Here is a 27,782-nt window from a genome sequence, read left to right as displayed (position 1 = left end):
CAATGAAATAACAACTAAATAACAAACACTATTTTTTATTTCACATTACTATCAGCATTTATATAATATCATCATGAACAATGACTTACAATGGGAGTGAATGATATTCTAAAATTTCTAAAAATTATCTTAGAAAACAATTTCACAAGTAAAAATTTACAATTTCATGTGTATGTTGAAGAAGTTTTATGGCAAAAAGTGTTTTACTAAAATTTTTACAATATTAAGAGCTTATTAAAAAATAAAGCAGACATTTAAATGGCAAACTGCTGAGTACCAGTACTAAAGTAAGAAATAAATTCATATAAAATACCTGAATAATAACAGTAACAGGAAAAGAATTTTAGACCATTCCGTCCTATAACATATTTTCTCCCCTTTAAGTTTGTGTCAAATTAATTTGTTAGTTTTGTTGGGGCTTAAGACCCACCAACACATGGTGAAGTCATAACACACTTTCAAGCACCATGATAGAGGAACCCTTGGTGCTCATCCAGACATTGACAGGCACCTGGGTACAACCAGACCTTCCAATAAAACCCCAACAACCCTGTGACTTTTTTTCCTCACCATTTTCTACATACCACTTTTGTTAAATCACTTAATACCAAAGCTTATTTCTGATTTACTAATCAGTACACATGCATTTTTCATCTAAATAATGGACAACTTCAACACCAGTTGTGCAACAACTGTAAATAAACAGAACAATGCCTTTGGTAAATGATAAAAAAAGAGCAAAGGAACCCACAGCACGAAACTACTCATTTTTGGGCATGATGTTAGCTGTTTGTACCTATGAAGATACATTCATGTTTACCAACTGATTCTTGAATGGTCTATAAAATTCTTACCCTAGAAACCAACCTAAGAAATGTAACATATTACCAGACAGCTTAACAAAAACACTAACTTTAGCACAATGATGTGTGAAAAATAATATCTACAATTAAAAATTTTATTTAACTGTATACTAAGTATAGATGAAACACAATAATTTGATTTTATACCATTATGTTATATTCCAGAAACTATGGCTACATGTTTATGAGAGAATCAATTTACAATTTTTTGGCAAGAATTGTTTATAAGCATAAAGGTAAGACCAGTTTCATCTTTTTCATTATTATGATATTGAGGGTTATTGTTTGTAAACAAAACCAAATTATCGAGATTTCACAACACAAAGTATACTGTACTATGACATTTGAGAGTAGTTAACCTAGTTGGCTATCTGATTAACACTAACAGGATTCTTTGCATCTAGTTCTGGCACTTAATTCTTACATTAAAATATTTAATAAAACTACAACACAGCTGTGGCAAAATCGTTACACCTTCCTGTTCATATAAATTTCATCATTTTAAGTAAATGTGTCCTGACTAACACCACATTCCAATATTCATATATTTCATGTGTAAGTCAAATGGCCAGAATAATTGTTATGAGACAAATTTTAATTTTTCCTAATACTATACATCTTAAACATCCCTATCATTTTCTCATCTTATAACTTAGGTGTTTAAGTTACAATATCACTATATAAAAAAAAATCAGATTTTCAATAATATCTGAATGACTTACAAATGCAAAAAAAGAGGAAAAGTTGCCTAAGTTAAGAGCCATCTAATGAACCTAATAATAAGAGAATAGTAATAATTACTTGTAACTAACATTTCACACTGTCATAGGATGTGTTAATGTCACTCTGTGCAATTTATGTTTAAACAGATTACGGCATTAGAAGAGTTGAATTCACTGCTTATAACATATGCTTAAAGAGATCTGCCAATGGAAGAACTGAATTCCCTACTTGTAGCAATATGTTTATACAGATCTGGCATTGAAAGAGTTCAGTTCCCTACTTGTAGCCTATGTTTATACAGATCTGGCATTGAAAGAGTTTAGTTCCCTACTTGTAGCCTATGTTTATACAGATCTGGCATTGAAAGAGTTGAAATCCCTACTTGTAGCATTATGCTTAAACACATCTGGCATTAAAAGAGTTCAATTCCCTATTGTAGCCTATGTTTAAACAGACCTGGCATTGAAAGCTGAAAACTCTAAAAGAAAACTGTATGAACCTTACAATTATTATAACAAAGGTACTAAATGTTGTAGAGATGAAACTAAATGAGGACAACATAATGACAATTCAAGCATTTGTACAGCTTTATACATGATCAATTATATAATAACCCGCATATTGTTTACTGTCAATACACAACATAAATATAATGATTCGAAGATAACTGAAACCTTTTCAACCCTATATATCTACCATGGACTCCTTAGGCATGTATCATTGCAGAAAGTAGGGGTGAAAAGGTAAAACGAGGTTAAAAATTATTTCAACATTTCCTCATTAATCATTTTTAAGCACTTACAGCATTGTCAGATAAAATAAATCTTTCCTTTCTAATTTACTTTAATCTTGAAATATTTACAGAAAGTTACATGACAAAACAGGGTCCAAAGTTAAAGCCAAGTTTGAAGACCCGTTTCAGAAACCCGAAACATTTACTTGGTTGTTTCTGAACACATTTTTGAAATTAACTTACAGCATAGGTTACAATCCCAGACAGGCCTCCAATCTCAGTTCTATACCCTCACATGTGGTCTATATATTTGCTCTATAACACTGAAGTACATTTTTCCTCTTTTCATTCCTTCACTATGTTGTTACATGGACAATTCTGTTGAATTTTCAAAAAAACACCCATTAACTTTCATGGTGACTGATTTTAATAAATAGTGAATTTTGTGGTTGCATTTAATCCATGAAATTAAATCTAAACCAAAAATCAAACTGTCCCTTTATTTAATCTTTGAAGTTTGAAATCTACTTATTCATGTCCACATAAAATGACAGTTTGAGCTGAAACCTCAAGTTTTAATGCCAACATTAATAAATGATTTTGGACTAATATGTCCCACAGATATTACAATTATCTACAAATAACTTCATTTCTGAAGTGAAATAATGTCTAACACATTAACAATTGAATGAAACCTGCCATTTAATACCTGTAAAATTTATAATAATTCATTCTCAATAATTCAAACTATTCTTTAGTAAGAAAACCTCATTGAGTGTAAAAATAATGCTTAATAAAACTGCTTTTTATCATTATCGTGTAAAATACATCATCAAAATGGCAACAGTTATAATAATCAAAATCACAATCCTCTCTCTCCCTCTCTTTCTCCAACATACAAACTTTTTATCACCGGTAGAATATTAAACAAGAGGGTCTAACTAACCCAATACTGCTCACCAGTCAAAATATGATCAACTTGGTGAAACAATCTGTGAACATGTCATGAATAAATTCAATTTTTGCAAAATTAAAAGCCCCATAACTCCAGAAAAATCGTTCATATCTGACCAAAATTATAACCTGTACAAATACAATGATAAATCAAAGACTGTAACTCTTGACCTAATGGTATGATTTGATCCAACGAGAATAAGATCTTATAGCCATATACATTGTGTTTTATATTGATTACGACTGTTTCAGAAATGTGGACATTAGAGTATAAAGCAACCAACTATGGATGACTGACTTACAGATAACAGACATTCAAAAACCCAGAAGCTCGCCATGCTTTTCTGCAACTTTTCTGCATCACCTAATAAAAATAAAGGTCTGAACTTTTGCTAGAACCAGGACTACATAGCTCTACCCAAGTCTTAAGGACTATGGCACAACACTAATGTCAGTTAGTATTGCTCATTTTATTTTAAACCGTCACAGGTGCATATAATAACATGGTCAGCTCCCATGATATATTTATCTTCTTTCTATTTCAGATTTGTACACCAACCATGTTTTTATGCAAATGTGACAGCTGAAAGAAATTAAATGATATATTCACCTAAACTGGCCATATTCTTGTTTAAAAATGCAATGAGATATCTACTGTAAGTTATCTATTTTAGATTCCCTGTGAAAAATTATGAACAACACAATTTCATAACCCATACATAGAAACAATAATAAATGATCAGCAACAAGTTAAGACTGTCCAACAGAGTTAAAATACTATCTTATAGAGATGACCACATTAATATTAATGTTATGTTTTAATAACTACTGCACAGACTAATTTGATCAGTTGTTACATCAAATTAAAGATGTTGCATACACTGGCTCAAAAAACCAACAGCAGGAAAAATGAAAGTGTTTTCCTACTTAACTCCGACTTCATTCTTGTACCTGTTTTACTAATATCAAAATCACATGACATGTAGACCATTTAAACATACTGAACATTGAATCTACATATATATTAACAATGATGTACATAATGATATAGAAGGTTTTTTTTTTCAAACTTATTACAAAATCCCCATAGTATTTAGTACACAACATCCATCCACAGACACATGAGATAGGACAAATGAATACGAGGACTAAGTTAACTACAGTATAAATCGCTCACCTATGTATTTCTTATGAAGACCTATCAAGTGGATCATGAGAATAAGGTATTTAAAAATCCTTAGCTCTGATGCTGCATTTCACAGTGATGTGAATATACCTGTGAGAGGTTAATGATTACTCAGTTAGGTGAAAATCCATTAAACCATTGATGAGAAGGAATCCTGAAAACGTTTTCAATTTTTAGATCTTTAGATGCTTGTGCATTACAGCAGGTCAATTTAAACAGTCTTGAAAAAGTTCTATGGACCAAAGCTCATCAAGATCCAACTAGACTTGTGCATTACAGCAGATCAATTTAAACAGTCTTGAAAAAGTTCTATGGACCAAAGCTCATCAAGATCCAACTAGACTTTCATAAAGAAGAATGTTGATGCCAGTGTGTCCACCAATACTAACAGCATTAAGATGTACTTAATTATACATTTACCCAATTACTCAATCTACATCAGAGGTCAATGCATATAAATACACTAGTTAACCCTCTCTTCCCTTAAAATTTATTTGGAACATTCCAAAATATGATTATAAAGTGTCTTTTCCAAAGACAAGGACTCAATCAACTGTTAAACATCATCTACCTTTTTTCAATGTCTGGAACATTCCAAAATAAAACTAAAGGGGAGTCAATCTTAGAAAATGAGGGGTGAAAGGGTTAAACCACTAGTATAATGAGGTATAATCATTTATCTGAGATATATTATATATGTTATTTTCCCTGATAACATATTGTGTCACAACAAATTTAAAATATCTGATCAAAATCCACCTGAAAAAAAAAAAACAACATAAAAAACATGTTTAATTTTAATTGAAGTGCCTAGCCAAAAGACTTGAAGGTAAAATTTACATGGTTTATGCCACTATCTGCCAGTATCTTTTGAACTTCCCATTTCAAACATCTGAACATGATTTCCCACCAAAACAAAATGCCAAGTAATAAAAAAACTGTCTGCCAACTCTAGTAAAGAAAAAAAACCAACAACAACATAAATACATGTCTATAAGGAGTGGGCGTGTGCATGTATATACAGTTTAAGTAGGAAGTGTAGTCCATACGGAGTTAGTAAGAATGACTTGATCCTTGCTCTAAACCGCAGAAACAGAACTTTAAAACTGGATTTATGTTTCTTGAAAATTAGTCCTTGGTAAAATCTCTGATTTAAATTCCTTTTAAGGATAGTATTTATGACTTACATGAAGAAAAAACCTTGTATATTTAGAATGCTTCTGAACAATATATTTCTTGAATTTTTGGTCACATGAAAATACAGTATCTGCTGACAGTATTAAAGCAGTCAATATTTAAATATACATACAATGCTAATACAATGGCACTTGAAAAAAATCTTACACAAACATAAAAACATAGCATGAAAATTATCAGTTTGTTCATCACTCGCACACAGTTAAAATATTATACATTACTTTATACTGACATTTTACTGCATTTAAGTATTAAAGATATATGTCCTATCTGGGCAATATTAAGGATATATAGTATTTATTCCTTTTATTTATGGTAACATTTTGTTTTAAATGAACCATAACCCTGAGCATGAAATGTTTGCTGATTTTGTAAGTTGATATATACTTCACTACTCTCTTAACGGCCACTGATTTCAACACTGCATTTAAAAAATTGCTTTGAAAATGTTCACTGAACACGTACCTTCAAACAGACACGCATTACAACATTTCATAAAATCTGGAGTATAACACTTCAAATCCTTTTCAGAAATATTGTCTGTCACCCTTCTTTTTAGAAATGTCATATAAAAATTTTCTTTAAAAATTTAGGTAAACCGGTTTCAAACCCACATACATGATGAAACAGCATTTTAACAACAAATAAGAATAAAAATTTGATATTCTTCATACAAGACTTCCTATATATCATTGATAAATAGTTGTAGTAGCACAATACCCCGGTATGTAATTTCAAATAAATTTAGGCTAAAAATGTGTAAAAAAAAATCTTTGAAAAGAGGTCTACACTGCCTAGTTCTAGAGTGAAAAAGGAGCACAAATAACTTAATGCAAGAAATAATTGCTTAAAAAAACATAACAAACAAACTAGAACTGTCACAGGAGTGATGAATAATACCCCAACAATACGGCCTTGTCACAGAAGTATGGCAGCCATAAAAAGAAATGGCCACAAGAAGGTGCGATTGAAGGTGAAAAATATAAAACGAGTGTTAGTGAAAGAGCCTAGTGTTATAATTTGACAATGATTTCAATTATTACACGGTTAATTGTGTAAATGTTTTGTTTTAATAGTATACAAAATGTTTAAGGTTGGAAATTATCAATTATTGTTAAATTTAATAGACTTATTTCAAACATAAAATGATTTGTATTTTATGATGCTACACCTGTGTACCAAAAATTATTTTAATCTGTAAAGCTTTCATGAGTTATTGTCTGGAAAACCATGAAAACCAACGGACCGACAGACCAACAAGCTCACTCCTATATACACCCCCCCAAACTTCGTTTATGGGGGATATAAAAACAAGCCTGGTTTAAAAGTTACAACAATTAACAAACTCTAAATAGTTGTAAGAATTAAGCTTTCATGAATCTGTTTTAATATCATCTTTCAACTTTTTCTCCAGTATCAGCTCAACTTTCAGCCCAACAGTGACAGCAGAAAAACTCAATCTGTCCAGAAAATGATACACTGAGGTCCCTAGTTTAACTTGTACATATGTTCCTGCCATGACCTAGAAGTTCTGGTCATATACAGCAGCTATAACACATGTATATTTGTGACCTGTTTGCTGCCTTTTCTTTAATGCCTTAATAAATCACATGTTGGTTTTGTGACCTACTGCTTGGTCAACAAAAACCTGCAAGTTTTGCCCTATTTCAATGTTTTACATTTGATTCACATATTATTATGTAACAGAGTTTTTTCTATCATTTTCCTTGATGAAACAACTTGGTATCATTGATAACATATATTAAATATGTCTAAAAAACACTTTAGTTTTTGTAAATATCTTGCTCAGTTTTGAGTTCAATTTCATAATATCTTGCTGATGACTAATTTTCCACTGCAAATTTCATTCAGTTTAGGCTGTTGAAGTTTTAAAAAACTTTAACTTTGTCTCCATTTCTTGTCAGATCACTTTATCATTAATTAATGCAACATAATGCACTAAGGGCCACAAATCAAAAATTTTCCAAACACAAACCAAAGATTTTCCAGTATAGAATAAAGTTTAAGTAGTTCATGACATATTCAAAACTGAATAACTTTCAACTACCACTCAAGGTGACCTTTTAAAAAAATATGTGTAATATTTTTGACTCTTGCAATATTAGGAAAAACTCCTGAAAAACTCTATCACACAATCTATGAATCAAACAGTAGATCAGAAATGTCCCTATGTGTCTACTATAACAATATGACATTAATAATGATACATATATCATGTTTCCACACATAAAATATCAGACATACAGTTATAGTTCAAACTAATGCCAACAAGTATATTAAACTTTTACAGTAGCAAGTAGAAATATTTTCTTGACTCATACCAATAAAATGGAAAATTTTATGTCAGTTTTGTTTGAAAAACACTAATATTTAAACAACTTCATTCCAGACTGGTAATTTCCAGCTGTTTCAAAATCAGAAAATATTGTGTAGGTTTCTTCCAAGATCTTAACATCAAACATATAAAACAGTTAGTGATAAGTTTTACCAAAATGTGTTCATTACAATAGTAAACTAAGTTTATGATATCATATGTGCTTACAATGTTGATACATTCCTTCTTAATAACAACATCTAATTACTCAATAATATGGCATTTAAATGTTCCATTCAAACATAATATCTCACTCCAGTCTTGTAGCAGTACTCCTCCTCTTACTACATCTGTGTTTGAATTACATAAATATGTGGAGTTCTTCACACTCAACATATCAGTGTGCAGAGCACTTCACATTAAACACCAGTGTATGAAATATTTCTCATAAAATAAGTCTGTGTGTGGTGTAATTTTCATTTAACACATCAGTAAGCTGACTGCATCACATTCTACACACTCCTCATTCAATGTACGAATGTGTGGAGTACTTCTCATTCTACACATGTATGAGTTAAGTACTTCTCATTCAACATATCAGTGTGAGGAGTACGTCTCCTTCAAGGTCCGAGTATAAATAAAGTAAAGTAAGGTATCATTTACTGCTTAAACAACAGTGATTTACACATATAATGCAGTAACTGACGTGTATCTGCACTAGGCTACAAATTTTATACAGAAATTACCAAGATCACACAGTAATTTTCCTTCAACACTTCAAGCTCCAGAAGTGTAAAAGCATTCCATGCATAACTGTCCAATATGCAGAAAATATTTCATCTCATTAACTTAATTTCTTTATAATTCAAACCCACTTCCAATATTTTTTCCTGCAAAAAAGTGGTAAAATAGTAAACTTATAAAATTCACACAGTCCTTAAAAGTTTCAATGAGGTATTAATGCATGATATTAATAACTGAATAAACACACAAAAATCTTGAGGTATGTAGTCAAACTTCCATAGCTACCTTTAAAACAGCATCTACACGTGTTGTGCTCTGCTAGGAAATTAAAATACACTGGAAATCGTTCCCAGCCACAGTTTAAAAATTTGCTAAAGACCTAATCCATCATTTAAAAGTATGGTCTATTTAGGAAATAGTTAATGACACAATGGCAGTAAATTTACCGTCCAAAAATGAAAACCTGCATCATTAGATTCTAAAAAAAGTTTGTTGCCTTTATAAATAAAAACAAGGCCATTATAATGCGAGGTAACTGTTGTTGAAGATGTGTATTGTATTCTATGGCAACCATCCCGGCTACCATAGTAACAATTAAATAGTCTGCACAACTATTGGTGATACCGGAGGTAATCCCTGGTTGGTATTAATTATAAGAGGTTGTTGTGAGTTTACAACACTGTTACTCGTAGAAAGGTTTGAGGTATTCATTGTCCTACTGAGTTGACAAACCCGTTCTAGCACACAATCTGCCGACAATCGAGCTTCCGCGTCATGATCCCAACACTCTTCAACTGTTGATGCTAATGCATCAAGACCCTGAAATTAAAAGCAGTTATTCATGGGTTTAATGCCTGATAATCTGACCTCTGTTCCTGGACCCTATACAAGTATTTACTCTCCACAAGTAAGTCACAACTCTCCCTCGTGCATCGGAGGTGGTAAAGGATTATAATTTTGTCAGATTTTCTACTCGCATTTTTGTGAAAGTACTATTTTTCTATTTGCTAAATGAAAAAACAACAACCTGCATTTTCTACTCCCAATGTATCACTTGCAGAGCTTAGGAAACCCAAATATCCGTATGAAAGACTCTACAACTTTGCACAAAAGTTTCTAATTACACATTGCCAAAGAACCCAGTACATGTGTTAACAGTACATTTCAACTGTTGAATAGGATTGTACACAAGGTATGCACTCAATGTAAACAGTAAATAATGAGCCCAGGCATTCCAAAAATAGCAAAATGCAAGGCAATGATTTGTCAAAGAAAGAACAGTGATAGTGATTTCCGATTAAAATTGGGGATCATTCAGAACAAAAAATTCACTTGCATACAAAATGCTGTTTTATAAAATCTCAACTTTCAATGAGAAATTTGGGAATTGGGGCAAAGGCTTTTATTAATAATTAGAAGATCAGAACTTGCTCTGCACTGGTTGCAAAGGCAGAATAACTTGCTGCCAGTAGGCTAAAGGTTAATTCAAGATCAAGTTCATAAAGACCCAGCTTAAGTACCAAGTATCACACTTGCACACATGACTTCACATACCAAGTTTGGTATATGTACAATAATGTATGTATAGTAATAGACACACTGCATATATTATTGAAGGGGGAGGGAAGCAGGGTGTGTGTGGTGGTAACAGGATACTAAAGGGCAAGAAACTAAATTTTTTTTCAATACCTTTAATATTTTTTAAATTATGCTCTGGGCCGAAATATGTTGGGCAGACGTTTGTCCACCCTGGTTCATGCACCCTTCACATTGTCTCATGACCACCTACCTACATGTCACTTCAGTTTGAAGTCAATACCATGACTGGTTAAAAAGTTATGCTCTGGACACAAAATGAAACAAATTTGACCTTTGAGCTCTATCTGTGACCTTGACCTTTGACCTACTGACCTAGTCCATGTGCCATCTCAATGCCACCAACCTACATGCCAAGTATGAAGTCAATACCTTGCATGGTTGTTTAGTTATGCTCCGGACACAAAATATGATGGACAGTTTTAACCTTTTAGCTCGATGTGTGACCTTGACCTTTGACCTACAGAGCCCATTCAAGTGCTGTGCACATCGTCTCATAGTCATCTACTTATATGCCATGTTTAAAGTCAATACCTTTAATGGATATTAAGTTAGGTCCCTGACATGAATTATGACAGAAGGGCGGACAGACGTATGCGCAATTATATAATATGTCCGTCTTTTTAAAAATCGGGCATATAAAAAAAAAAACCAACAAAATATGTGCAACTGCTCAATCATAAAGTACAAATACACTCCAAAAGTTACCTCTGAGGTACCATACATCATTCATCTAGAAACTACTGATGATATGCCAAATTAGTCTTGATGTTGAACTTTGCAACAAAGTTTGGTTGAAATCTCATAGGTAATTTTGGAGAAGCAGTCTAAATGAACATTTGTGAAAGACAGACAGTATAAAAGCAATATAATTTCCAACTACAGGGAGATATGACTATTTCTTCTGAAAATAATGCTGATTATTTCTATGCAGTGCTTTTTTCAGTATGCGGTGTGGCAGGGCCCATTAGCAACCCTGGGCAAAATAGTTTTTGTCATAAATATGTTACACCCTAGACAATGACTTAAAAGCTAATTGGCTGATGTTTTAATATTGTTTATAAACATATATGATAACATTCCTTTCATGCAGAAAAATGTATACCTGCAGAACAAACTTTATTAAACCTTTGAAGACATTTGCTTGGTATATTATTGACTAGCTGAAATTAGCTAGTACATTCCAAGCCCACTGGCTATTCTCAAATTCCACCAGCATTTAGCTCGTATGCTTGTCTAAATTTGAACCCTGATAAAAATGTCACTTCTATCCTGTTCACAAGGTAAATATTGACAAAGTTTGGCTCTTTCCGGGGCTGCAAAAGCCAAAACAAGAGCACCGCTTTGCGGGTGCTGACGCTCATCTGATTTCTTTTGTATAATAGAAATATTGTCCTACCCATGATTTTCTAAGTCTAAAAAGGGCCATCATTCTTGCAAAAAGCAGGATAGAGTTATGTTTCTTGATGTACAGTGTCCACTTATGATTGTGAAAAACTGTTGCAAGTTTTAAAGCAATAGCTTTGATAGTTTATGAGAAAAGTTGCCTTAAACATAATACTCAACTCAAGTCCAAAAGGGGCAATAATTATTGCAAAAAGCAGGATGGAGTTATGTTGCTTGCTGTACAGGGTCAGCTTATGATGGTGAACAAGTGTTGCAAGTTTCAAAGCAATAGCTTTGATAGTTTAAGAGAAAAAGTTCACCTAAACATAAAACTTAACCAAGAAATCTGATATTTTCTAAGTCCAAAAGGGGCCATAAATCTTGCAAAAAGCAGAATGGAGTTATGTTTCTTGCTGTACAGGGTCAGCTTAAGATGGTGAACAAAAGTTGCAAGTTTTAAAGCAATAGCTTTGATAGTTTAGGATAAAAGCTGACCTAAACATAAAACTTAACCAAGAAAACTGATTTCTAAGTCCAAAAGGGGCAATAATTCTTGCAAAAAGCAAGATGGAGTTATGTTTCTTGATGTACAGGGTCTGCTAATGATGGTGAACAAGTATTCCAAGTTTCAAAGCAATAGCTTTGATAGTTTAGGAGAAAAGTTGACCTAAACATAAAACTTAACCAAGAAATCTGATATTTTCTAAGTACAAAAGGGGCCATAAATCTTGCAAAAAGCAAGATGGAGTTATGTTTCTTGCTATACAGGGTCAGCTTATGATGGTGAACAAGTCTTCCAAGTTTCAAAGCAATAGCTTTGATAGTTTAGGAGAAAAGCTGACCTAAACATAAAACTTAACCAGGCAACGCCGACGCCGACAACCGTTCAAGTGATGACAATAACTCATCATTTTTTTTCAAAAAATCAGATGAGCTAATAGCAAATTTTGGTCCTTAAAGGGGCCATTACTCTGGAACCCATAATGTCATCTGGCCAGTTTTCGAAAGGAACCGAGATATTATGCCAATACAAGTTGTGTGCAAGTTTGATTAAAGCTAATTGCAAACGGTGGTCTCTATTGTGTTCACAAGACAAAAATAGCAAATTTTGGCCCTTTAAGGGGCCATAACTCTGGAACCTATGATGGGATCTGGCCAGTTTTTGAAAGGAACCAAGATATCATGCCAATACAAGTTGTATTCAAGTTTGGTTAAAACTGATTGCAAAATGTGGTCTCTATTGTGTTCACAAGAAACTGTGAACGGACGACAGACAAAATGCGATCACAAAAGCTCACCCTGGAGCAGAATTTTGTCAGACACAGTGAAAACACACATTTTTGAAACGTGGTGAACATCAGCAAATAAGACATGTCAAATGGCTAGAAAAACACTACTATGTAAAAAGAAATTCTTACCGGATGTTTCTGCCAGTGATCCTTGATTGAAGGCCTCACTTTATTAATGACAACTAACTCTTGCATGTCTTCCAATGTCGGGTGCTGACCTATCTCCTCCTCAAATGGCAGCTGATAATCTCCTACTGGCCCTGTATACACCAAATAATTTGACAAAACACACAGAGTAACACACAAAGATCACAATTCATTTCTCAATGTTTCACAGTTATTCAGTATTTATTCCTTGAAAAATTTCCTAGTCAAAATGTTTTTAAGTTTTGAAAAAGCTATTATAGTCTGATCTGTTATCATGTGAATATCAAAATGTTATTGCTTGTCACCAGAAACTATATAGTTTTTGTGAGAAATAAAATATGTGCTGTTCTGTAAAAATCACTAAACAAGAGGGCCAAGATGGCCCTAAGTCGCTCACCTGAGTGACACACAATAACAGTGTAAACATGTTTTACCTATTGATTTTAAGGAGATAAATATTCTGACAAATTTTCATTAAGATTGGACCAAAAAACATGGCCTCTTGAGTGTAAACAAGCTTATTCCTTGATCTGACCTGGTGACCTAGTTTTTGACCCTACATGACCCAGATAAAAATTCATCCGATATTTCATGCACACAAACATTCTGACCAAGTTTCATGCACATCAAATGAACAAGAGTGTTAACAAGCTTTTCCTTTGATTTGAACAGGTGACCTAGTTTTTTACCCCATATGACCCAGTTTTGCATTCAGCCTAAGAACCATCAAGATAAACATTCTGACCAAGTTTCATGAAAATAGGGTCATAAATGTGGCCTCAAAAGTGTTATCAAGCTTTTCCTTTGATTTGACTGGGTGACCTAGTTTTTGACCCCATATGACCCAGTTTCGAATCGGCCTAGAAATCATCAAGATAAACATTCTGACCAAGTTTCATGTAGATAGAGCTATAAATGTGGCCTTTAGTTTGTTAACAAGCTTTTCTTTTGATTTGACCTGATGACCCAGTTTTTGACCCGACATGACCCAATTTCGATCCAGGCCTAGAAATCATCAAGATAATCATTCTGTGCAAGTCTGTATCAAATCAAAGCATAAATGAAACTTCTATATGACTGAAAGGGCCAAACTAGAAAATTCTAAGGCCAAACTAGAAAATTCTAGTAGTAACTCCAGAACCCATGATGGAATCTAGCCTGTTTTCGAAAGGAACTGAGATCTTACTGTGACTTAAGTTGAGTGTAAGTGTTGTTAAAATCAAATATAAAATGTCACTTCTATCGTGTTCACAAGGTAAAAATTAACAAATTTTGGCTCTTTCAGGGGTCAATCAGGGGCCGTAACTCCGGAACCTATGATTGGATCTGACAAATTCATCATGGAATCCAAGATTTATTGTTGTTGAAGATATTTTGCAAGTTTGTATCAAATCAAACCATAAATGAAGTCTCTATATGGCTGCAAAATGTGGCCTCTATGGGGTTGCTAGAGTCTATCGTGTTCACAAGCCAAAAACAGCAAATTCTGGCCCTTTAAGGGGCCATAACTCTGGAACCCATGATGGGATCTGGCCAGTTTTCGAAAGGAACCAAGATATCATGCCAATACAAGTTGTGTTCAAGTTTGATTATAACTGATTGCAAAACGTGGTCTCAATCGTGTTCACAAGAAATTGTGAACGGACAGACGGACGACAGACAAAATGCGATCACAAAAGCTCACCCTGTCACTACTTGACAGGTGAGCTAATAAAAACAAAACATGTAGACTATTGGTCACAGGTTATCAAGTGATCAAAGGTTTTCTAATTGCCACCTGTCAACTAGTGGTACAGCTTGTATAAGAACTGTTTAGCAACTGTTTGATCAGAATCATTTAGCTAATGTAAGGAAAAAGTTCGTAAGTTGATCATGCCAGAAAAACACACAGATAAAAATAACCCAAGTTAATACTAATGACACTACTGTTTTTTTATACTATCTGGATTTCATTGCGACTTTTCTTTGATGAAAAGGGCCATATTCAAAGATATGCAGAAATTGGTTAAAAATACTGACCATCTGCAGCCGTGCATCTTGACATTATCTCCCACAGAACCAGACCACATGCATACATATCGATACGTAAAAATGCATCTCTGTTAAAACTGATTGCACCCTCTAGCACTTCTGGGGCCATGTAGCGCCTAGTCCCAACCTAAAATTGTAGCATGTAAACACATTCAGGTTAATAAGACAAGAGGACCATGATGGTCCTGAATCGCTCACCTATCCCCACATGACCCAGTGTTGAACTGAGTATGACGTCGTTATTTCTATTATTTGACAAAGTGACCTAGTTTTTCAGCACATGTGACCTAGAGATCATCAAGATAAAAAATTCTGACCAATTTTCATGAAGATCCATTGAAAAATATGGCCTCTAGAGAGGTCACAAGGTTTTTCTATTATTTGACCTAATGACCTAGTTTTTGAAGGCACGTGACCCACTTTTAAACTTGACCTAGATATCATCAAGGTGAACATTCTCACCAATTTTCATGAAGATCTCGTGAAAAATATGGCCTCTAGAAAGGTCACAAGGTTTTTCTATTTTTCGACCTACTGACCTAGTTTTTGACGGCACATGACCCAGTTATGAACCTGACCTAGATATCATCAAGCTGAACAGTCTCACCAATTTTCATGAAGATCTCATGAAAAATATGGCCTCTAGAGAGGTCACAAGGTTTTTCTATTTTTAGACCTACTGACCTAGTTTTTGACCCCACGTGACCCAGTTTCGAACCTGACCTAGATATCATCAAGATGAACCTTCTGACCAATATTCATGAAGATCTCATGAAAAATATGGCCTCTAGAGAGGTCACAAGGTTTTTCTATTTTTAGATCTACTGACCTAGTTTTTAACCCCACGTGACCCAGTTTCGAACTTGATCTAGATATCATCAAGGTAAACATTCTGACCAATTTTCATGAAGATCCATTGAAAAATATGGCCTCTAGACCTACATATCATTAAGGTGAACATTCTGACCAATTTTCATGAAGATCCATTGAGAAATATGGCCTCTAGAGAGGTCACAAGGTTTTTCTATTTAGACCTACTGACCTAGTTTTTGATCCCACATGACCCAGTATCGAACTTGACCTAGATATCATCAAGGTGAACATTCTGACCAATATTCATGAAGATCTCATGAAAAATATGGCCTCTAGAGAGGTCACAAGGTTTTTCTATTTTTAGATCTACTGACCTAGTTTTTACCCCCACGTGACCCAGTTTCGAACTTGACCTAGATATCATCAAGCTGAACATTCTGACCAATTTTCATGAAGATCCATTGAGAAATATGGCCTCTAGAGAGGTCACAAGGTTTTTCTATTTTTAGACCTTATGACCTAGTTTTTGACCCCACGTGACCCAGTTTCGAACTTGATCTAGATATTATCAAGGTGAACATTCTGACCAATATTCATGAAGATCTCATGAAAAATATGGCCTCTAGAGAGGTCACAAGGTTTTTCTATTTTTAGACCTACTGACCTAGTTTTTGACGGCACGTGACCCAGTTTCGAACTTGACCTAGATATCATCAAGGTGAACATTCTGACCAATATTCATGAAGATCTAATGAAAAATATGGCCTCTAGAGAGGTCACAAGGTTTTTCTATTTTTAGACCTACTGACCTAGTTTTTGACCCCACGTGACCCAGTTTCGAACTTGACCTAGATATCATCAAGGTGAACATCCTGACCAATTTTCATGAAGATCTTGTGAAATATATGGCCTCTAGAGAGGTCACAAGGTTTTTCTATTTTTAGACCTACTGACCTAGTTTTTGACGGCATGTGACCCAGTTTCGAACTTGACCTAGATATCATCAAGGTGAACATTCTGACCAATTTTCATAAAGATCCCATGAAAAATGTGACCTCTAGAGTGGTCACAAGCAAAAGTTTACGGACGGACGGACGCACGCACGCACGGACGGACGACGGACGCCGCGCGATCACAAAAGCTCACCTTGTCACTTTGTGACAGGTGAGCTAATAAAACAAATTAATTCAAAATTGTGAGATGTTCCATGTACGAAAGCTGATCGAGAAGTTCTATCAGTACAGCCATAAAACTGTGAATAATGAAAAGAATAATTATTCTTACTAAAGTGCCTTGACCTACATATAGTATTTCCAAAATATATTTCATATAAGGGTAGACACTGATCACTGAACATTCTAGCATTAAGTGACTGGGGTGGTATTCCACTCCATCTGTACACAATGTCAGTGGCGGATCAGATGGTAAGTGTAGTGACATGAGAAAAGGCGAGATTCATATTAATTAGCACTTTGAGACAACTTCTACGTTATTGAGATATCAACATATATGGAAATTACAATAACAATGAATTCTGCATGCCACAGATGTTATTCTCACTTAGATCAGAAATCGAATGACCTGTTTTTTTTTCTGTTTATAAAAAAGCATTGTTACATGTGGTATTCTTTAAATTCCTATGTATTTAAAGCAAAACCACACTAGAATATAATATTTCTCCATGTAATCAGAAAGTATATCTAGATATTTTTTACGGTAATACAATGATAAACAATAATTTGTAACTCTAAGGACATTTTTCTCAAAACATACTGCATGCCAATACAGTATCTTGGCATGAACAAAAAATAACAAGAATGCCAGAATGTCACAATATATCAGGGATATAAATTAACACTCGCCCAGTCGCCCAGTGCGACCAGATTTGAAGCTGGTCGAGTCAATTTTCCAAAATAGTCGCCCAGCCGGCGAATGGCTTTGGATTCACCTATTAATGTCAATATTCTGGGTTTTTCCGAGACTGTCTTATTAATATGCACTACGTCACTTAAATCGACTAATCAAAATTACCGATATATACTACGACCAATCGGAATAGGCGGATCATTTACTCCGACACTAACAACGGCTGCGCCCATAGAAATACAGCACTAGAAAGTAGAGGTTTATTGAAGGTTGTTAAAGAGCTTAGAACGGCCGGTCGTGGGGACAAAAGGAAATATTATCAGGATTATTTAAAGACCTAAAGGCCAATGAGGACTTTTAATGAAAAATGGGCTGTTAACAGACCGCGGCTGCATAGAACACCGACCGCAACATGGTGTGTACTTTTTGTACAAGTAATAATTTCATAATTGTGAGTGACCTGTAACACGACAATGTAACAAAATACTACAATTCAGGTGTCCATAAGCGTGCAGCCTCTATCAAAATGCCCATAAACAACCCAAATCCTCTAGTGCTGCAAAAATCATTCAAACTTTAAGTGCGTCTGTGTTTGAGAGTCTGTGTCCGAATGTGTGAGTTTGATGAGTGTTCTGTAATTATATTTAAGAAATTGATGTATTTTGGCAGGAAGCAAATTACAAGACTTATCATTAATTATGTCGATCTAAACTGCTGTTAGTATATTTTCCCGCTAATAATAGCTGGGCCCCTAACTTTTCGGCTGGGCCCCTAGAATTTGCCTGTAATGAGCCCAGTTGGCTAACAGGGTCTGAGTGTTAATTTATATCCCTGTATATGCCCTTCAAATAGATGTTACAGTAAAACATATTCTGTATAAGTTTGGTAGACAGTAAGCCAAAACAATGACATTTCCAATTCTAACGACCAGGTTAAAAAGTTTCAAGAATAAGCTTTTTTATAGCAGCATCAAAGGGAAGTACCGTATTTTCCCGTATTAACGCCCCCGGGGGCGTTACATTTTCCAAAGAGGGGGCGTTTATTTGAGGTAAAAAAAATAAAAAATGAAAATTTTTACAAAACTTAAAAACATCGTTCAAACTAGCTGTAAAGTGTTTCTGTGTTGTTTAATCCCCCTAAAACGTAATTATTTGGCATCCAATTTAATGCAGTGTGTCTTTTATGCATTTAAATACGGTACCTCGTGTATTCCATGTCTGGCTTTTTGACACGCTCGCGACACTACACATTACGTCACAAACCAAACAGCTGTGTACTCCGATAACATTTTCCTTAGTACATGCGGGTAGCTAATAGCGCAATACACAATGTCAATGGTTTGACACGCTGCTGTGCCTGCTTTTAAATTAAAAGTTCTTAAAACTGCCAAAGAAAAGGGTATATCGTAAACACATTGCTGCAAGTTTGTTTAAAGTCGGCAGGAAGCGTGTGCGCGAGTGGTGTAAAAGCAAATCAAAATGTATTTACCGTTTAATTTTCTGTTACGTACCGTACTTAGTACAAATGTTTTGGACTTACGGTACATGGACTGTTTAAAAGTGTGTTTAATTTCTAATACACTGGACTTTAGTACTGTAAATTACTTATTATGTGGACTTATAAAAATGAGGTAGGTGATTTTTTCCCGTTCTTGTTGACTTTTATCCCCCCCTCCAAAATGGGTGGGGGGGGGGGGCGTTAATTAGAGGGGGGGCCTTAATTCGGGAAAATACGGTAAATTTTGTTTTTCCAAGTCCACAAAAAAACTCCTTACCAGGTAGAGATATCTTAAAATACACCTAAAATTTGAAAGTAACATCTATGTTGTACCACAGAAAAGTGGTGTTGATTTTTCTCTATGGTCATTTATAAAAATTATAAAAAAGTTACAATATAAGTTATTTATAGTAACAACAAAGGGAAGTTAACCTTAAAATCCTGTAAAAAAAAAAAAAATCCTACATCCTCACAAATATCCTAACCAAGTAGCGATAGGTCAAATTACACCTAAAAATTGGATGTAACATGCATGTTGTACTACAGGAAAGTGGTCTCAATTTTTCCCTACGACCAGTAATAAACAAGGAGCTGCGTTCAATAAAAGCTTGATGCCCCCGGTGGAATCCTTGTCGATACAAAGCAACCTAAGTCCAAAACGAGGTCAAGGTCAAGGCCAAACTAAGGTCAGGTGATGTTTGAAGATGAGGAATGGTCACAGGTTACATCTGTATTAGTATCAATTCATTCTATTAAGTGGTATTGATGCTAGACGAAACGGTCCCATTTGGTTAACCAAGAGATGGCACATATAAAGCAACCCAAGTCCAAAATGAGGCCAAGGTCAAACTGAGGTAAAGTGATGTCTGAAGATGAGGAATGGTCATAGGTTACATCCGCATTAGTATCAAGTCATTCTAGTAAGGGGTATTGATGCTTGAAGAAACGGTCCTATTTGGTTAACCTCATATGGACGGACAGGACAATCACTATATGCCTCCCGCATCAGTAGATACCGGAGGCATAAAAAGTTACAATATAAGCTATTTATAGCAACAACAAAGGGAAGTAATTCTAAATTAAGAACCTGGTTCTTATGCATGACACTCCGTCTCATGATGGTGAACAATTGTGCCAAGTAACATCAAAATCCCTCCATGCATGAAGAAGAAATGCCCTGGACAGTCATTCTTGCATCTGACCTTTGGCCTCTAAGTGAAACCTTGACCTTAGAGCTTGGGGCCTGGATCTTGCGCATGACAAGTCATCTCATTATGGGGAACATTTGTACCAAGTAATTTCAAAATGCCTTGATGAATGGCAGAGTTATGAACCAGATACGAAACAGACCCTGTTAACCTTTGACTTCTAAGTGTGACCTTGACCTTGGAACTAGGGGTCTGGGTCTTGCACATGACACATCGTCTCATTATGGTAAACATTTATGTCAAGTTATTTCAAAACATCTTCATGGATGGCAGAGTTATGAACCGGACATGAATCAGACCCTGTTAACCTTTGACCTCTTACTTCTGGATCAACCCTGGTCCATGTACATCAACAAACAGTTATATTATTCATTTGTATAAGAAAAATTTCAACAGTATCTATATAAAGACGTCTGATCTATTTTAAGAACTCTTTTGCTTTTTACAATTTGCAGCATTCTTACTTCAAATTGAAAGCTTGGCATTCATGTAAGACTTCTTTAATGTACAGTTGTAATCTAAAAATTGCCAAAACAGACACTGTGAGAAAAATCAGGTTGTATATCAAAGGATACATGTCTTAGGAGTGGGGACAGGTTTCATTACTATCTGACAGGTCACTTTTGAGCTCAAAAGTAGCTGAATAATAACTATCCAATGTAATACATGAGAATATTCTATGAATGTTTCCTTACGCTACAATTTAGAGAGTTAAACTTACCAGTCCATGAGTTTCCCCTGGGTTTTTCCCTGGTTCAAACTTGAGGGCAAGACCGAAGTCGGCAATGACAGCTGTGAGATTAGATTTTATCAGGACATTTTTACTCTTGAAGTCCCTATGAGCCACAGCTGGCTTAGCCTCTGTTCCCCTTGTTGGTGGGATCTCATCATGCAAAAATGACAACCCCCTGGCAATTGTTTCTGCTATTTTACACAGTTCACTCCAAGTGACAGTGTTTCCTTTAAGATATTCAAATAATGACCCGTTTTGTTGGAACTCTGTGATAAGCCATAACTCTAGGTTCAAATTTTCTCCTCTTCTCTCTGTTCCGATAAACCGTAGAATATTGTCATGGCTCTGCATATGAGGTAACCTGTAGATATCTTGCTCAGTCATCCATGACTGTTTGTCCTGAAGTGGGAAGATCTTGACAGCTACAACTTCTTCATGTAGCTGAGCTTTCCATACAGATCCAAACCTACCACGAGCTCGAACCTCCACAAGCTTCAAAGGACGAGGTGGGTGGGGAGACGGTGGCATGTTATGAATGGGGTCGACTGTTGGTAACTGCTCATGATATTCATACACCTGTCGTTTGAATCGTTTCCACATCCAGAAAACGAGAACGATAACAGCTGCAACTCCAACTAACGGAACAATGGAGTAAATGAGAGTTCTGGTCAGCTTATCATTGGGCAGTTTCTTCATTGCCGTGTTGCCCTCTGAAAAATTATAAGTCATTTTCCTTACAAATAATAATTAATCAGCATTAACTGTCCTTGTACTTTATAAATAAAAAGAGCATCTAAGTATGGTTTAAAACCAAAAACTTAAGCTAGTTACAAATTAACACCATCCTGAAAAGCACACCATGGACTTTTTTGTGTATTTTTAGTAAAAAAAAAAGACCTTTCGCTAAACATGTTTGACAGCTAATTTTGTTGGATTTATCATTATTTTTGACAGTATTTCTATTATACACACCAGTCAGTTAACTAACCCAATGTTTCTAAATGTCTTAACCAGCTTCAGCATATTCTCTGTCGGTGACAGACAATTTTCCAATACAAATCAGACATATCTAAGTGAATCATTCATTGTATGGGTTTAGAACCTAGGAAGTCCTGTGATCTACCTACTGAGCAACAACTTGATGTATTTGTTTTACCTTACACTGTTTAATATTACATAGTTGTGATGTCAGAGCCAGAAACAATATCATTTCAACCAAAGTATAAACAAGACTTAGAGCTGTTCGTAAAGGTAAGACAGCATCCTCGACTTTTCTCAGTGCTAGACACTGAATTAGAGCTTTGCCAGTAAAAACTTTCTAAAACTTTAACCAAAAAATTCTAAGTTAAAAAGGGGCATAACTCTGTCAAAATTCAAACAGAATTATGGGGATTGTTTCTCCTACTTTAGACCTTGACAGTAAATAATCATTTTAAGTTTCAAGTCAAAAGCTTTGATAGTAACAGAGATATTTGACTTTTATCAAAAACTTTAACCAAAGGCGATTGGGACGGCGACACAAGGGCAAGTGCAATAGCTCTACTTTCTCTTCGCAAAGTCAAGTTAAAAATTAATTTAAGTATGAAAAGAATGCATACCAGTGCTAGTAGGTGGTGAGGTTGGAGGATAGTAGACATTTTTCACGTTTGTGTTGCACATGGGGTCAGAACAGCAGCAGAAATTGAGGTGTTTAATTGATGGCGACTGTACACACTGTGATTTGTTGACACAATCTTCATCCACTGACCAGCAACCTTTCATTACATATTCAACTTTTCCATCAGTGCCTGAAATTGGACAAACTTTTAATGAGAGTACATCTATAATTGTATATATCAGACACCTCCAATCCATCTTACCTGCAAAACATTATACACCACAAAAAGCAGGATTTTAAAACAAAATTTCATAGACAGTACATCAATACTTCAAAGTCAAACTTTCTGTTAAGCAATAAGTTGTTAACAATTTAAGTAACTTAAAACTTACCATTCTTCCATGAAGCAAAACAGTAAGCCTTGGGTGAGCCTTCACATTTCTGTAGACAGCCTCCATTTTTACACTGTGGGTCATTTTTGTCTAAACGCTCACATTCTACAACATCTACAGTCTCGTCTTGCGGAGATGCACTTGCACCAGCTGATAAGCCACCTGAAACACATCATCTGACATTCAAAATTCTGTAGAACATTTCAAACACATTGTGAACGAATTTGACTTTGTCATAAATACTGCTCAATTTGCTTTATTTTATGACAACCGGAACATTTGGGTTTTTTGGTTCAAATTTCTAAGGGAATTTACTCTAATGTGACGGCGATCTGCAAAACGAAAGTGAACTACATTTGAAACAAATTAAAATTACATTTGTTAATAGGTGTTCCAGGTATGACAAGCTTTTGTAAATTACAATAATTTGTTATAACTTACACATATGTGGTTGTATTTTATTTGTAGAAGCTTTTAAATGGCTGTTTAGTCGTGACATTCGCATCTATAGCCATCAAAACTTCTTTGAAATGAAGTTGTCAAATTTTTTCAATTAAATGAGTTAAGATATTTCTCTGAAATGAACAATCATCAATGACATGAAAATTATCCACCCAGGATCTGAAAGATACATGTGTAGGGTGTTGTTGGCATGTTGATATTTGGCCATATCTTCTTTGGTTGAAAAATGACAAGAGATGAAACGACGGTCGTCGTGAAAAGCAGCACTGCCGAGTTGTTTCCCTTCAATTAATTAGTATATAGTAAATGGGTGCTGGATTTAGTTTTAGGTCCTGGACTGTATAAATGTTTTTTTTATAATATATGTCATCATTATTGACCAAACAAATGCACGGAATGCCTATGGTTTTGCACACATTTTGATTGAAAAATACTTGCGGATATTATATTATATTTAATATATTATATTATATTTAATAAAAGGCAATCACCCACAAATTACTCAGTGTGCACATTAAGTAGCCCGATCGCAATGGCTACGAAAAATCGCTTGGGCGACAAAAATCGCAGACCGTAGCCCGTTGGCTATGAAAATTCTGAGGAATAAATTTACAAAAATCATTGCAAACGAGGGAGCAAAATATGCTTTGAAGCTTCAACATTCGCTCAAATCAATCTCAAAGCGAATTCAAGTCGCCATTTTTTTTGGATGCGTACTCGCTAATCTTTGACAATTGCCCATGTCATAATGTGCGTCGATACACTACACACTCGCCGATGCATAATTAAGCTCCGCCTACTTCAGTACTTGCGTGATTTTCGCGAGAATGTGAAAGCAATCAAATTATCGGTTTCACCAGAGGCAATTGTAATAGGCAATCAGCGCGCGGTTAGTCTTTGACACTTAGCATTTAATTGTCAAACACGTGCGAGTCGTTTTCTAAAGAATTGTCCATTTAATTGGAATAATAGACACAATATTTGGTATCATGGTAAAAAACGACATGTAAAGTATTACTTTGATGATGAATTGATTTGAATACGTATGAAATTCAACAGTGTTCAAGTTTGACACAGTTTAGTTTCAGTTTTATGGAATGAAAAAACTGTCAAAAAGAGGTGACTCCGTATAAATGATAAACCCTTTTCTCCTGCATTCATATTTACACCTATAGCAACAAAACATCGCGGTTAGATACATGTCCGCTTGAGGCAGGAAACATTTTTTCTTAAATTTGTATTGAAACAATAATCACTGTGTATGTAAAATTGATGTAACCTAGAAAATGAATTGTCATGATCAATTCACGCGTCGAGTAGAAATATAAAATTATGGAGTCTTCCAACTTCTCCTAAAGTCTCTCGACATTCCTTAATCAGTTGAGGGAGAATTGACCTCCCAAAACATAATGGGCTTAGCAAGACCCCTGTCAGTTACGCAAAGCTTTGTCTACAACTGTTTATATTCTTTTCATGACTTGTTCTTTGACTTCTGCACAACTATGTGAACACTGTTCAGATTTCGAAATCAATTCTGAAAAACTCTACAAATTTCTGAATATATCAATATTCACAAACCTACAGCAGTATATTGAAAGAAATTTAAAAATATTGCTTAAAATGAAAGTCTTTCGTTCTTGAGCAAAAAATTAGTGGGGCTACCAAAAATTGGAAGTCCGTAGCCCCATTGGCTACGGTGTTAAAAAGTTAATGTCGCACACTGTTTACTGTGTATTCTAAAGGGATTATTGGGCTGCCACTAAACTGAGCATCAATTCAAAGTTTTGCCCAACGCTCAACTTCAAGGAGGATAAAGCATAATCAAAGATCTTCTTCACAAAAGCTGAACAGTAACATCATAATGTAGTTCAAATAATAGGACGTTTTGGGACAGCGTGATAACTATTGACCGTTGCTGTCTCCGTCACGTCCAAACTTATTCTTCATATTTCTGTTATGAAATCCCAAATTAAAATCCGTTTGGAACATTTTATGGTACATGTATGTACAAAGTAGCTGTAATGATTACATCTCTGATAATGAAATTATGTTGACATTAAAGCATAAACTTTCCTCACTGACATTTTATGAATGCATATTTTCTGTTTTATTTCTAAATTTAGTGTCATATCGGTAGTCTGCTGGCCTGTTATTGAAACCGGTGTCAGGGTAGATATCTCCTCGCACCTATCACAGTGTTCACGAAAGACCCTGAAAATTCACAGGACAGTCGGTCTGGTAGACATGATTTTTTACAGGACGGATAATATTTACCAGACGATTTCTTTTTTAATAAATTTGTATCTGATCTTTAAACTGGTATTATACATGTTTGTAGACAGCATTTACACAAATTACTCTAAGTTTATTTCACGTCATATTTTTTGAAACAGATTTCAGACATTAAGTTTTCAGGCTGTATAAATCTCCTGTATTGGATTCATGTGATTAATTTCTGGTCCTTTGGGACCATGAGTCCATTCAACATATTTAATAGATCTAGAGTCCCGCTTAAAGCCGTGCTAGGGCGTGAGAGATGTTGCACATTTCATTACCTCTCGCGAACAGACTCAGTCAAACGGTCTGTTATTCTTCTCGGGTTGCATTCTTTGCTTCCAAAGGATCTTTTAGTAATTTTACAGATTTTATTCATATTCATTTGCTACATCATCGCTGTTTTTTTACCCCACAAGTCTATTGTTTGCACCGATCACGTTGATGTTGCATTTATAAAGAGAATTTCTGGAAATTCCCGTCTGTTCCCGCTTTACATAAATCGAGTACCATCCACGATTAGTAGCATCCAATGATAATGCGCGTTCTTAGAATTGTCGTGAGTCGTGAGGGTTTTCACTGTTTTATTTTATGTACCAATGAAACAGCGCTTACTAAAATATAGTTTGACATCATTTCTCGGATTCCCATTTTACAATTAATGATGAAAGTCGAACTTTCGCGAAATCGTGGAGGATTTCTTCTTATTTTATCATATTGACCTGCAATTTTTATCGACACTCGGTCTTGTGAACTGATAATCATGCCGGACCGATCAAATTTACGAATGTCGACGGTCGAGTTTCGCGACCTTGCTATCACTAATATTTTGAGATTTCAGTCTCTTTTTAAAATTATGGATTAAATTCACCAAATGAAGTTTCTACATGAATATGGTACTTAATTTATACAAAGTAAGTCTGACCATATATGACTTTTTTAGATTTTTAAAGTCTTCATTTTCTAATGTAAAATCAGTCGGTAAGTTTGAGGGTTTACAACTATAAAATATCAGACTTAGTCAAAATAATCGACTTCAGATTGTTTTATATTTGTGACTGGCAATCTAAACGTCAAAACTTTGAAGGACCAAAATAATGGAAGATAAATCACAGTACACAGTCATGTCTTTTGAGTGTTTGATGCGAGTGGGGATATTGCCCATATGAAAAAATCTCAGTATTTCCTACGATCCCATCAAAATTATTAGTTGGACTAATCATATCACAAAACAAGTCATCCCGATAAGCCTACTGAGCAAAGCTACATCATGATGATGCATTTTATAAACTGAATGGCCAACTGAATCTTGCTGATTTGCACTTCATGGAGTAACTCACCATGTAATAAAACTAGTGTCAGTATCAACGGACAAGTCAATGGTCTGAAAAATGTCAACATGTTTGTGTATTGGCCGACTGTCCCGCTTTTTGAAATCATTTTCACCGGTTTTCCAAGAGATAAGGTCTTAGTGCTGTATCCATGTGATATCTATGACTGGTTTTCTATTCACATTTAGCATTAAATAGGTTCGCTATCGGTGAAATACTTCAAAAATCGTGCGAAACTTTGTCAACAAGCATCAAAATTGTTTCCAAACATCAAACATGGCCGACTTTCATTTCAGTTCCCCGGATGTAAATGTCGGTTAAAATCTGTTCCGTGTCGTGAGTTCAGACTCGCCCAATAAAAATACAGTTCCTTACATTCATTTGTTTGCTTTGTTGTAATTATGTTTACGTTGTCTATTTACTTT

General features: G+C 34.9%; 1 protein-coding gene across 1 annotated transcript; it reads right to left on the bottom strand.

The window, feature by feature from the left end:
* Positions 1–19: 19 nt before the first annotated feature.
* LOC123561333 (activin receptor type-2B-like) lies at positions 20–27,671 on the bottom strand. The gene is made up of 7 exons (XM_045353630.2): positions 27,367–27,671; positions 23,291–23,452; positions 22,900–23,088; positions 21,290–22,011; positions 15,173–15,311; positions 13,136–13,266; positions 20–9,554 (listed from the first exon to the last, which is right to left on the bottom strand). The coding sequence occupies exons 1-7, from the start codon at positions 27,464–27,466 to the stop codon at positions 9,330–9,332; spliced, it is 1,668 nt and encodes a 555-aa protein (XP_045209565.1). The 5' UTR covers positions 27,467–27,671; the 3' UTR covers positions 20–9,329.
* Positions 27,672–27,782: the final 111 nt, after the last annotated feature.

The sequence above is a fragment of the Mercenaria mercenaria genome, chromosome 10 (genome assembly GCF_021730395.1).
Source record: "Mercenaria mercenaria strain notata chromosome 10, MADL_Memer_1, whole genome shotgun sequence".
In the NCBI taxonomy this organism is placed as follows: domain Eukaryota; kingdom Metazoa; phylum Mollusca; class Bivalvia; order Venerida; family Veneridae; genus Mercenaria; species Mercenaria mercenaria.
The sequence above is the reverse complement of the archived record's forward strand: the minus strand, read 5'-3'. Positions and strand labels throughout refer to the sequence as shown.

Coding starts and splice junctions, on each gene's coding strand:
- LOC123561333 (XM_045353630.2), bottom strand. CDS start 27,466: ATGATTTCAAAAAGCGGGACAGTCGGCCAATACACAAACATGTTGACA. Junction 23,089..23,290: donor TTTTGCTTCATGGAAGAATG/GTAAGTTTTAAG, acceptor GTCCAATTTCAG/GCACTGATGGAAAAGTTGAA. Junction 22,012..22,899: donor CTCACCACCTACTAGCACTG/GTATGCATTCTT, acceptor ATAATTTTTCAG/AGGGCAACACGGCAATGAAG.